Source organism: Oryctolagus cuniculus, chromosome 3, assembly GCF_051225735.1.
Source record: "Oryctolagus cuniculus isolate XC-2025 breed Fujian yellow rabbit chromosome 3, ASM5122573v1, whole genome shotgun sequence".
NCBI lineage: Eukaryota > Metazoa > Chordata > Mammalia > Lagomorpha > Leporidae > Oryctolagus > Oryctolagus cuniculus.
In genome coordinates, this window is record NC_142869.1 from 11,630,997 (window position 1) to 11,643,516 (window position 12,520).

A 12,520-nucleotide genomic window follows, 5' to 3' on the forward strand; every position below is an offset into this window, starting at 1 on the left:
ATTTACCACATAAAGGCATTCTTCCTAAACACCTTTTTATCCTTGAGGTCTCATTTAAATATTTCCAACTTTAGGAAGCCTTCCCAGTGTGCACGGCTCCAATAAACAAAGTTAGCACATATGTGCACCACATTATCCTATTACAGTGTAACATGTTTTTATGCATATATCACTATAGTCATTAAGGGGACAGCCATGCCCTTATCATCCATGTACTCATCAGCCCTTTCCCTCTTCACACCCTTGGCAAGGCCTCTCCTTTTCCCACGCCCAGCCTGCACCTCCAATATTTCTGGTTGAGTCCTCTTTGTTCTTCAGACTTCCCACAAATACGGCTTTTTCTGAGAGGTCACTCCTAGGCACCTAATGGAAACTAGGTTTTTTTTTAACATGCTTTCGTGTGTAGCATTTATGACACAATGAGGAGAGTATTTTCACTTGCGCTTGTTTCTTACATTTCACTACGTCTCATAAGACCCAAAGTTCCACCGGTGAGGGATGGACATGTATTTTTTTTTTTTTTTTTTTTGACAGTGAGAGAGAGAGACAGAGAGAAAGGTCTTCCTTTTGCCATTGGTTCACCCTCCAATGGCCACCGTGGCCGGTGCACTGCGGCGGGTGCATTACGCTGATCCGAAGCCAGGAGCCAGGTGCTTCTCCTGGTCTCCCATGCGGGTGCAGGGCCCAAGCACTTGGGCCATCCTCCACTGCACTCCCGAGCCACAGCAGAGAGCTGGCCTGGAAGAGGGGCAACTGGGACAGAATCCGGAGCCCCGACCAGGACTAGAACCGGGTGTGCCGGCGCCGCAAGGCGGAGGATTAGCCTATTGAGCCACGGCGCCGGCAGAATGTTTCTCTTATACATTCCTGGTACAATCAGGACCTGGCACAATGTCTGGTACAAAGTAGAGTCATTAGAAATATTTCATTGAATACATTAGTGAATTCTGTCTTCAGAACCCAGTTTTTAACTGAGAACTCAATGTTTACTAAATTAATGTCACATTGTTCATAATTATGAAAGAAAAGTCAAATGAAAGAGAGCTCAATGTACTTGAGTGAAGTGTACGAGGGTCTGAGATAATGTTTACAATTTTCTCATTACCCTGAAAACAGAAGAGAGAGGATTCCAAATTTTTACAAGGTGAGGAAGGATCAGCGATGAAGTCTCCATTTCAGAAGGCAATAGAAAGGATGGCCGGCAGTAGCACGATTAGCTGAAACAGCTCACGGGTTGTTTCTCTGCTTTTGTTATAGAAATTGCTGCCATGGATTAAGTGTGGAAAGCCCTGGCCACCTGTGGGTAGTGTCTTTTGGGGGCATTCCACCTTCTGCTCCTTGTACAACCATTACAGTGCAAAACTCCAGGCTATGGTATTTAGAAAAAATCATAAGGAGAAACAGGTTTTACATTTGTTTCCAGGTATTCCTACTTTTATTTCATGTTTGGCTTTGTTAAAAGCCTTTTCACGCATGTTCAGAAAAACAGGCATGAGTATTAATCCATTATTTTTGTGTTTTCAACTGGGAGGATCACCCATAGAAATTACCTGGCGATATAAAGTCAGAAACTGCATCACTAGGCTACTCAGATACTCAGTATCTGGATGAGTGCCTAAACTTGCCAATGCATGTCTGGACTCACTACCTCTGCCCCTCTCCCTGAAACACACCCCTCATTTGCAAACCTCACTGATTTTCAACTTTCACTGCAACACTGTACCACCCATATTCAACCACCTTTTGGAATCTGCATAGTTTTTTTTTCTTACTGTATCTGCCATCTAAACTCCCTCTCCTCCCATACTTCAGCACATCCCAAGTTCTTCTTCCTCATAAAATACTGCTCTTACAGTCTTCCAGTTTTTAATAAGCCTCATCCTCCCACTGTCCCCACAAATCCGGTCTTTCTTCAAGAGCAGGGCACGTGGCACACTTTCTGCAACTGCCCACTTCTTAGCTCAGTGAACGCACTGGAGGCATCACTGAGGTGCCCATTCATTGTTAAGTAAAGGAGCACTTACGATAACCTAAATCATTTCAAACCCAAGGTCCAGAAAAACAATTTCAATGTCAAATATAGTTAAGAAGGTGAAAAACAAATATTCTTGCCGGAAAAGAAGGAAGATTCTCTTGTAAATATACTCAAGTTCTATCTTAACAGTTATCTCTTGAAGTGTAAACATTCTACACATCCTTCAACAGGTATTCCTAGAAATGTAGAAACAAAATAAACCGAACAGCAGTGTTCTGAAACTAAGGAACAATAAAACACCTTTATACTTACTTGTAGACTTCTTTTCTTGACTGTATCCTTTTTTTCTTGTTTCTTGCATATGGAATCTCTTTCTTCATCCTCCACTTCTTGAAATCCTATATATATTTCAAGGTTCGCTTCAAATATCTAAGAAGTATTTCCTGATTATTCTAAACAGGACTGATTAAGGTCCCAGCCTCACTCATGAGTGTCTTGCTAAAGTTAGCACTTGATCAAAAGAGGGAATTCCATCTTTATTTTTTTTTTTTTTTAAGATTTATTTACTTTATTTGAAAGGCTGAGTAGAGAGAGGGACAGACAGTGAGAAGGATTTTCCATCTGTTGGTTCACTCCCCAAGTGTCTGTAACAGCCAGGGCTGTGCAAGGCAGATGCCAGGAGCCAGGAACTCCATCAGGGTTTCCCACATGGGAAGAGGGGCCCAAATACTTGGGCCATCCTCCAACGCATTCCCAGGTACATAAGCAGGGAGCTGGACTTGAAGTGGAGCAGCCAGGACTAGGATTGGCACTCACATGGGAAGCTGGTGTTACAGGTGCTAGCTTAGCCCACTATGCCACAACACTGACCCTGGGGACTCCATTTGCTGGTCCTTGTACAACTATTACAGTGCAAAGCTCCAGGCTAGGGTATTTAGGAAAAATCATCAGGAGAGAGACATGTTTTGCATTTGTTTCCCCGAATTCCTACTTTTATTTCATTTTTGGCCTTGGTGAAATCCTTTTCATGTATGTTTAGCAAAAGAGATATGAATTTTAATCCATCATTTTTGTGTTTTCAATTTGGAGGTTCACTCACAGAACTTACCTGGTGATATACCTAAACCTAGAATTAATGTAGAAATTGCATCATTAGGCTATTATCAAGTCTTCCACGGGCAAAAAAAATTTTTATCCAAACTCCTGATAAATCTAAGCACAGAGGGGAATCTCTGTCTTACTACCTTCTTGGAGGGATGAAAGAGAAGCAAGAGCAGAAACATTAAAAGCTGCCACTATCTAAGGAGCTCCTGTCAACCACCTTGGGAGAAGGTATTGAAGATGTATGCAGACTATTGACTTAACTGAATTCTACCTGTTACTGAGCTGAGAAAGGGAAAACAGAAGTTCTGAGCACTAAAGGCACTCAGGGCTTGGTTTCTATGTGTGTTTAATTTTCATGAGGTTCAAATATTAGCAAGTAAATACTACAATGGAAAAAGCATTCAAACTCAAGGTATTTAATCTTAATCACTTTATGGATATAATGATTTAGAAAACCACCTACATGCAACCAGTACCCACCACTACCAGGATGAAGATATGAAAGTATTGCAGGCTCAAGTCAGCAATTACTTGATGGGAAGTAACTGATGGGAAGACTCACACAAGGTAATGTGTTGTGAAATTTAGCTCCCAGGATAGTATGATAAAATAACATTTTTCAGTACACAAACATTGCTTTGGCTGACAGTTTATTAAATACACTACATTTGTACCTTATTCTGTAGTTTTTTAAATTGTTCACACAGGGACTTAGTAAAAACAGACTTTATAGAAAATCATCTGCAAAACTCAAATGAAAATACGAACGTACACACTGCACACGCACTAGATAAACGGAATTGACAGAACTTATTTCAGCCTGTACAGGCGATCATGAAGTACTGACCATGGAATATAAGTTGGTTTGGTTTTCTTAAATCTTACACCAAACCACGACTTCAGAAGTGTTAATGTTGAAATGTGGACGCAAAAATGTCTAACAAAACTGTTTAATAGTGTTTGAGAAACAAGACCAAAAGTACTGTTTTTCTTTTACAGATTCTTTTCTAAATCCATTCTCTATGTACTCTCCATCCCATTCTGAGAATTAGGTGCAGACTGATGAGGCCAAACATCAATTCTTTCTAAAAAAAAAAAAAACGACTTGAGCCTATTTACAAAACATGCAAAGGGAGCATTTTAAGTGTTACTGCAGAACTGCATGAAAGTGTGCACAGCTCAGTGACAGAACAGAATCTACCTTTACTGCTGCAAGTGCAGGTCCTTCCCACCTGCTTTCTAGAAGAAACACGTTTCCAGGGCCTGGACTATCAAGCGGCATACAATGCAAAGACAGAGACAGAGAAGTTTGTACATCCTTTATATTTCCAGCTGTTGAGACAGTACTTTTGAGAGCTAAGGTTACCTCTAGCGGCGAAACCAGAGCCAACTATTAAGCAGCCAGAATGCTACAGTAATTGAATACATGACCATTTCTCTTTTAGCACGTTCTTTGTTTTCCTCTTCTAGAAGTTGTAGACGTCTATTTAGTTTGATAATCTAATGAAAAACAAAATTGGAATTCTTAATAAACGTAGAAATCAGATTCTAATACAGTGTAAAAACTTGTTAAACGAGTAATTACAATCATGGGAAGTCTGAAGCGAAACAAACTATAAAAGTTACTTATGACAGCTAACCTAACCCTAACCCTTCCCCATTTCTCTTTTCTGTATTTGAATCCTTAATTGATTCGATGGAGAGGTAAGGAAACTGTTGCATACATATTGTTACTCTAGCAGCAAAATCTAGTTGCAGGTACCATAGCAGAACTGATACAGGACTCCTGCCTCTTCCAAGCCTTTTCTCTGAGCTGCTCATGACTCAGCTTCAGTTGTTCATCTTTACCTGGAATAACTGTCTTCTTGGTCTGAGTGGCACTGGGCGTCTCCTAAATCTCCTGCTGCAGAGAGCCCTGTGATAGGCCACCCAGACCCGTCAGGTCTGAAAGCCTCGTCATTCCCCAGCTGCTGCGAAGTTACTGGCTGAAGCACCATCCTCAGCTGCTGGACTCGCCTGTCAATGGCCCTGGGCTGAACAACTGCTTTGCCTAAGCTCATGCTGCCTTACTGATGGTAACAGAAAAATACTTTATTCCATCCTGTTTCCCTCTGCATCATTTGGTGCAGACATAACAAAAACACCAAATACAACTTCCCCAAATATGTTCTTTTGTTTGTTTGTTTTTGAGCTGAACAGAAGCAGGAGCCAGGAACTCTGTTCAGGTCTCCCAAGTGTGAAGCAGTAACCCAACCACTTGAGCCATCATCACTGGCTCCCAGGGTGTGCGTTAGCAGGACGCCATAGCAGCTATCGCCCTCATGTACTGATGTGGGATGCAGGTGTCGTAACTGGCATATTAACCACTAGACTAAATGCACACCCCTGGCAACAATACTATTATGACCATAAAAACATATAAATAGTGGTTCAGCTACCACTTTAAAATCCCATATAAATAGGATTAACACCTTAGGATGTACTATTTGGTACATTAGATACCTGTCGTCTTAATGAAGCTGCATCTACAACAGTCATGTCTTCCGATGTTCCTTCAATGGTTGTATCTATGTTTGAAATGCCATACCTAGCAAATAAGAAATAAAAATACAAATTAGTATGGAAATTAATTAATACAATATGGAAACAGAACCGAGAATTCTAAAATACAGAAGCTAATAAACTAAGGAAATAGAACTAAGAACGAATTGGCAAGTCATGCTGTATAATACTCAAAGAAGTATCACAAAGATTGGAATTTACCAATAGGAATTAGTAAAATAGTTTACTCATAAAGGAAAAGCTGAAGATGACAACTTTCTATAAATTTTAGGGAAATGTACCAAAATTTGAAGAATGAGACTCCCTAACAATTTTCAGGCCAGAGGGACTGGCAATGCTAAAAAAGACCCTTGGCTGAAACGTCTGGGAGCTGCCAATATACAATTTTTACACAGACTCACGTCCGTATGTGGAGTTCCATAGCAGAGTCCCAGGTAGGGAATGCAAAGTAGACTAACTCTTAGAAAAAGGAGCAATCACTTTGTATTTCTTCTCTTCTCATTGCCTCTTCTCTTTCCATATCCACCCTTTACTTCTTATTCTCAATTACTTACTCTCAACTGTGTTGTCTCACAGAAGCAATTGTAAAATCTCCTGAATATATCTTGCCACTATATTTAGATGTAGAACTGACTCAATAATAAATACAAGGCTATGTGTAAAATAATACTAGAAAAATACTACGGCAAAATCCAAAGAAAGCATTTTCAAATACACCTTTTGCTTACTATGCTCCTCAATCTGTCTATATGAAATACATGAAATTTGTTCACCTTAAAATAAGTAACTAAATAAAAGGAAGTACTTTTTGTTCAAATGCATTTACTTCAAAAAAGGGTATGGAACTTTAGTGAATGACAATAAACTTCTGAAAAGCAAATACAAATGCCATTCCTCCCCTCTACCCAGATTCTCGTATTTCAAAACTTAATTAACAGCTTTATTGGATACAACTTATATACCACACAATTCACTTCACATGCTTATCTATTTTATATCCTATATGGTTATCAATAGTATGGCATAGTAACTTTTCTGAATGAATAGAATATAAATATATTGAATTAAAACTTCCTTCTGGGTAATCTATAGACAGTTAGCACACAGATCGTCTATTCCCAGAAAGTCTCCATGAAAAAAATACTCAACCACACAAAAGAATATGAAATCAAATTATATTTTACATCCTGAAATGTTAGAGGGGAGTCTACTCAGAAAACCCTTTTGTTTCAGAAGTTGCTGAAAATAGTCCTAAAATACTTTAATAAAGTAGGAAAAACAGAATTGAAAAGCAGGTGGTGTGTACTGACTTTAAGCAACCTACAACAAAATGTTCCTTTTAGTGGGTCAATTAACTTCCTTTCTCCGTAACAGCCCCTTCTTCACGGGAACAGAGTGAAGATCCTGGAATACTGAGGGTACTGCATCAGTCAGAGAAGCAGACTTCTAAGTTAACCCATGAATGCTGGACCATGGGCTTTACAAATATCCGAGTTAATTATTCTTTGGAACATTAAAACATGATAAAATATTAATATTAAAATTAAAATAGTAAATATTAAAACACGATTAAATTATTAGTGGAAAAAAATAGGGGTTACACTTTTCTACACTCCATCCCCAAAATAAAACCTTTCTATTTCCCTGAAGTCACATATTAGATGAATAATGGAGAAAAAAATCAAAACAATCACCTCATAAGTAAAGGGGTCCGATGTGGCCACAGAGAATGAAGTGTTAATTAAGGGATTACTCACGGTTTAAAGCCAGAAGTTACTAAGGTTCACCTATCTGTAAATGAAATCTTCATTGCCAAAATTTTATGTACATAACTCAATTTAAAATAATTGAATGTGGGGCTGGTGTTGTGGCATAAGGGAGGGTAGTCACCACCTGTGCCAGCATCCCATATGAGTCCTGATTTTGAGTCCCCGCTGCTCCACTTTTAATCCAGCTCCCTGCTAATGTGCCTGGGGAAGCAGTGGAAGATGGCCCAAGGGTTGGGCCCTTGCCTCCCATGTGGGAGACTTAGATGAAGCTCCTGGCTCCAGGCTTTGGCCTGGGCTAGCCCTGGCTGTTGTGGCCATCCGGGGAGTGAACCAGCAGATGGAAGAGCTCTCTCAGGGCCGATGCTGCGGCTTAGCGGGTGAAGCCACTGCCTGCAGTGTCGACATCCCATATGGGTGCTGGTTCATGTCCTGGCTGCTCCACTTCCAGGCCAGCTTTCTGTTATGGCCTGGGAAAGCAGTGGAAGATGGCCCAAGTCCTTGGGCCCCTGCACCCACGTAGGAGACCCAGAAGAAGATCCTAGCTCCTGGCTTTGGATCGGTGCAGCTCTGGCCATTGTGGCCAACTAGGGAGTGAACCAGCAGATAGATCTCTCGCGATCTCTTTCTCTCTGCCTCTGCTTCTCTGTAACTCTGCCTTCCAAATAAATAAATAAATTTTTAAAACCAAACCTGTTTTCTTAAAAAAAGATCTCTCTGAAACTTTCAAATAAATACATAAATAGCAAAAAAAAAAAAAAATCAAAAAGAATGTTCCTTTACAATGTGCTTTAAACTAAAACCTGTATTTTTCAGAACTAGAAACCCTAGAAGAAAATGGTCTTTTAGACCACTGGCTAAATATACTTTCACAGAAAGATAAGATCACAAACAGAAAAATACATGCTGGGGCTGGCATCATGCTATAGCAGATTAAGCTGCCGCCTGCAATGCCAGTATCCCACAGGAGTGCTGGTTTGAGTCCAGCTCCTGCTCATGCATTTGGGGAGGCAGTGGAGGATGGCCCAAGTGATTGGGCCCTCACCACCCATGTGGGAGACCTGGATGGGGTTCCTAGCTTCTGGCTTCGGCTTGGCCCAGCCCAGCAGTTGTGACCATTTGTGCAGTGAACCAACAGATGGAAGAATTCTGTCTCTCTGTTTCTCCCACTCCCTGATTCTGCCTTTCAAATAAATAAATAAATCTTACAAAAAAAATTAGAAAACTACAAGATACAATTAAGAGCATAAGGACATAGACATAACTGAGAGCGTAAAAGAGAGACATCTGGGCAGGCACTGTGTTGCAGTGAGTTAAGTTGCTGCTTGTGAACCCAGCATCTCATATCAGAGTGTGGTTCAAGACCTGGATGCAGTTCCTGGATCCTGGCTTTGGCCCGGCCTAGACCTAGCTGTTGTGGTCATTTGGGGAGTGAATCACAGGATGAAAGATACCTCTCTTCCTCGCCCTCCCTGTCACTCTGCCTTTCAAATAAACAAATCTAAAAGTAAACAAACAAGCACAAAGAAGTCAGCAGAGTGATAAGGGCCCCTGAGGGTACACTTTCCAATTTCTCCAACATAAATTCAGTACAAACTAGAAACAGATGTCTGCCCTTTTCTCTTCCTTAGATGGATGTGACAGTTCCTTCCAATCACAGAATTAATGCTGCCAGATTTAAATGTGCTGCCACAGATAACACATTTCTGCTTAAAATAAAGTGATTCTGAAAAAATTACAGTAGTGGCATCTGTGGCCATAAACCAGTTTGTGTTTTTGTTTTTCCAGAAGATGGGAAAACTAGATGAGATCTTGGCACTGGAGAATCTCAGGCATTTGTACATTCCATTCTCTCTGCCTTTGTGCATGACAGGAAGAAACAATTCCTCAGGGTAAGCACGTCTGAAAGGAACAAAAATGAGAGTGTCCCAAGCTGACAGATGATAAAAAGGCTTAAAATTAAATTCCCTTTCTGTATGTTCAACTTGCCAGACTACTGGTTATCAGTGCTCACTTCCTCCCACTTCAGACGGTGCCCTGTAACGAGGTTTACCTCCACACTTGAAAGTGACATTATAGATAATTAACAGCTGAAAAGGAAATGCTGGATAGGATCTGGGCAACAATGGAAGCAATGCACATAAAACATGCTTTAGCTTTTCTGTGTTAGCGTGGTCTCCTGAAAGCTACTAAAACTGTATGCAGGGGTGGGCACTGAGACACAGCAGTTAGGACACTGGTAGGAGTGCTTGGATCCCGGATCAGAGTGCCCTTGCTCCCTACTCCACCTCGGATTCGGCTTCCTGCAAACGTGTACCCTGGGGAGAGCAGATGATGGCTCCCACATGGGAGACCTGAATGCAGTTCTGGCTCCTGACTTTGCTGCCAAGTCCAGGCTGCTGTGGGAATCTGGGGAATGAAACAGCAGACTGAAGATCTCTGTCTCCCTTTCTCTGTTGCTCTGACTTTCAAAAAAAAAATGAATAGATACAATTTTTTATAAAAATCCACTGTATTTAAAAAAAATGTCCCAGATGTCCCTGTCATAATGATTACATATCTGTCCTGGCACTCTGTTGCCAAAATGCCACAACTGATCAAACTTCCTGTTCTTAGCCGCAGGATGCACTCATTCAGAAAAGTCACCGAAGCTCAAGCTACGACATAAAGGAATGGCTATTACGTGCGTTATGTCTGTAAAGCAGATTTTATCAACGATTTATCCTGTTAATTACAAAGTCTCAAAATTTACCTGACGTTGTCATGATGAGGATTAGAAGTGGCGGCAGCAGACCCACCACGCAACACAGGTCTAAGGCAGGTTTTTGCGGGAGAAGGCACAAGACAGAATCAGGAAACAGAGAAGTGACAAAGGCAAAAACAAGACAAATAAATGTCAATTTGGATTATATTGTATATGTTAATACAATATAATATCTCTCACTTTAAAAATGCTAGTCTCATATGTCCTCCATTTTATGATTTTCATAAATTTCACATCTTATAATTGCTCCAAGTAACAAAGGGAATCTATACTTAAGTGACAAAATAGCACCAACATGTAAAATTATTCTTTTGGTGCTTATATTTTTATTTTATGAAATTCAAGGCAAAGGAAAACTCTATTTTTTGGAAATTGTAATTCCTCTCTTCTAGTTGGAAAAAAAATCACCAGCAGTTTTATAAGCATATCAAGAACTGGACAATAGCACCTGTATGATCACAGTTCCTCATATTAACAGCTCTATCACATAAACTATAAATTTCAACAAAGTCCCACTTCCCACAGTTCTTTCCCTCCCACCTCATTAATATTGATTATGCCTGATATCATACTGTAACTGTGCCTCATTTAAACCCTTTCCAGAGCAAAATCAGAAAAATTTCAGTTCTGGAACCAGGGACATCAACGTACACACTGCAATGAATTATGAGAAATGGAACCAAATATGGGAGTGAGTCTCATTTTGAGACAACCAGGAGTGACATACAGGGCTGCTGGCAATGAAGACTAAGAGGCACTGGAAAACTTTGTGGGGATTTTTTCAGTTGCTCTCAGCACATACTTTGGTTCTAGAGGAAGATGTGTTTTCTTTCTAATACCTTTTATTTTTAAAATCAGAAAACAAAAGCTCTACATGTTCACTGTTCAATTCCCCTCCAAACAATCAGCAGTATTTATCAGCCAGATAAAGGAAGTCAGGGTAGAGGATCCATGTGAGGATTTTAAGAATTATTAAATACTGCTTTCACTTTCTACGTAACTGTTTTGCCTGAATACAAGTATTGAGGCAATATTTAATTATAGTAAACATTCAATACCAAATGCACAATTTTTTCCTTCCAAGTAGGAACACCTGTAGAATTTTGACTAAAATACAAATCATTATTTTCTGACAATTTATGCAAGAAAATTTTAATGTTTAGCTTCTGCATGTTTGAAAGGTGCTATCAGTCATTAAAGGGAATTTCTGGAGCTTAGAAGATATGGGGTTCAGACCTTTTCAGATGACCTGTTTGATTTTTATTTTGTTGGCTAAAGAACACTAAGAAATCACATGTTTGAGACTGGCTTTAAATCCACCCCATCCTACTAACATATTTACTCTCTGATATTAGAAAAACTGTTACTTAAGTATCACCTTAAATTACAGTAACATGAAAGTGACTAACTAAATAGGGCCACTGCTATGTGCTTCCTAAAACATTTTTTAAAAAGGTACATGAGGAGTGGGCGTTTAGCATGGGTATCCCACAACAGAGTGGCTAGGTTCAGTTCCAAGGTTCAGCTCTTGATTCCAGCCTCCCGCCAAAGCAGACTCGGAGTCAGCACACGAGGGCTCCTGTGCCTGGATTCTGGCCTCCTAGGTGGGACATGTGGATTGTGTTACCAGCTTCTGGCTCTAGCCATAGCCCACGCTGTTGTGGCATTTGGGAGTAAACCATAAGATTTACAAATAAAACTCTCTCTCTCAAGTAAAACTTAAAATAGATTTTTTAAAATGCATACTAGTATGTTCAAATGGATCTGCCATATTTAAAATATTCCACCACAGAGATTTCCCTTTGATAATGCAGAGCCAGAAAATAATACAGTTACCTTTCACAACGTATTTCATTTTGTCTTCTCACACTGGCAATTGACACATATAATATAAAAGTAAATTAGACAGGTATTTGGCAAAATTAGAAACTTCATTCAAGAACCACTTCCTACCATAAATATGATCTAATACACAAAAAATCTTTTTAACAGTGTTTTGTAATTAAGAGTGGAAAAGGGAAGAAAATCCCAAGGCTATCAAGTTCTGGCATTAACCTGTATACTGACATTTTTGAATAAATATGATGTCTGGTTTTTTTCTTCTGCTATAGAAATGCTGTAGTAAAAAAAACAGTTTGGAGGACTAGAAAATACACATTTTTTAAAAATAACAAATAATAAACACTGTGTCAACTACAACTCTGCATATCTGTCTTCCAAGTTACTTATTTATAGGGTAAGTGCCAGAAATGTAAATTACTCACACATCTAGTCTCTCAAAGCTAGTACAATTTGCTAAAGAAAAAAAAATATTCAAGACCCTCCTAAAAACAAAATTTAAGCATGACT

The 12,520-nt window shown here is 39.7% G+C and overlaps 1 protein-coding gene across 50 annotated transcripts in view; it reads right to left on the reverse strand.

Annotated features, from left to right (window-relative positions):
• Positions 1 to 3,712: 3,712 nt before the first annotated feature.
• The window catches only part of MFF (mitochondrial fission factor), a 38,658-nt gene continuing 29,850 nt past the window's right edge, over positions 3,713 to 12,520 (reverse strand). For 25 of the 50 annotated variants that reach the window (XM_089328944.1, XM_008259256.5, XM_089328946.1 and 22 more), the window contains 4 exons: positions 12,008 to 12,040; positions 10,160 to 10,219; positions 5,582 to 5,666; positions 3,713 to 4,579 (listed from right to left, as the gene is read on the reverse strand). In XM_089328944.1, the coding sequence (XP_089185070.1) occupies positions 4,448 to 4,579; positions 5,582 to 5,666; positions 10,160 to 10,219; positions 12,008 to 12,040 (310 nt within the window). In that variant the 3' untranslated portion in view covers positions 3,713 to 4,447. The remainder of the gene's footprint in view (positions 4,580 to 5,581; positions 5,667 to 10,159; positions 10,220 to 12,007; positions 12,041 to 12,520) is intronic. The other 25 variants (XM_070070131.2, XM_089328950.1, XM_070070127.2 and 22 more) reach the window with 2 other exon arrangements.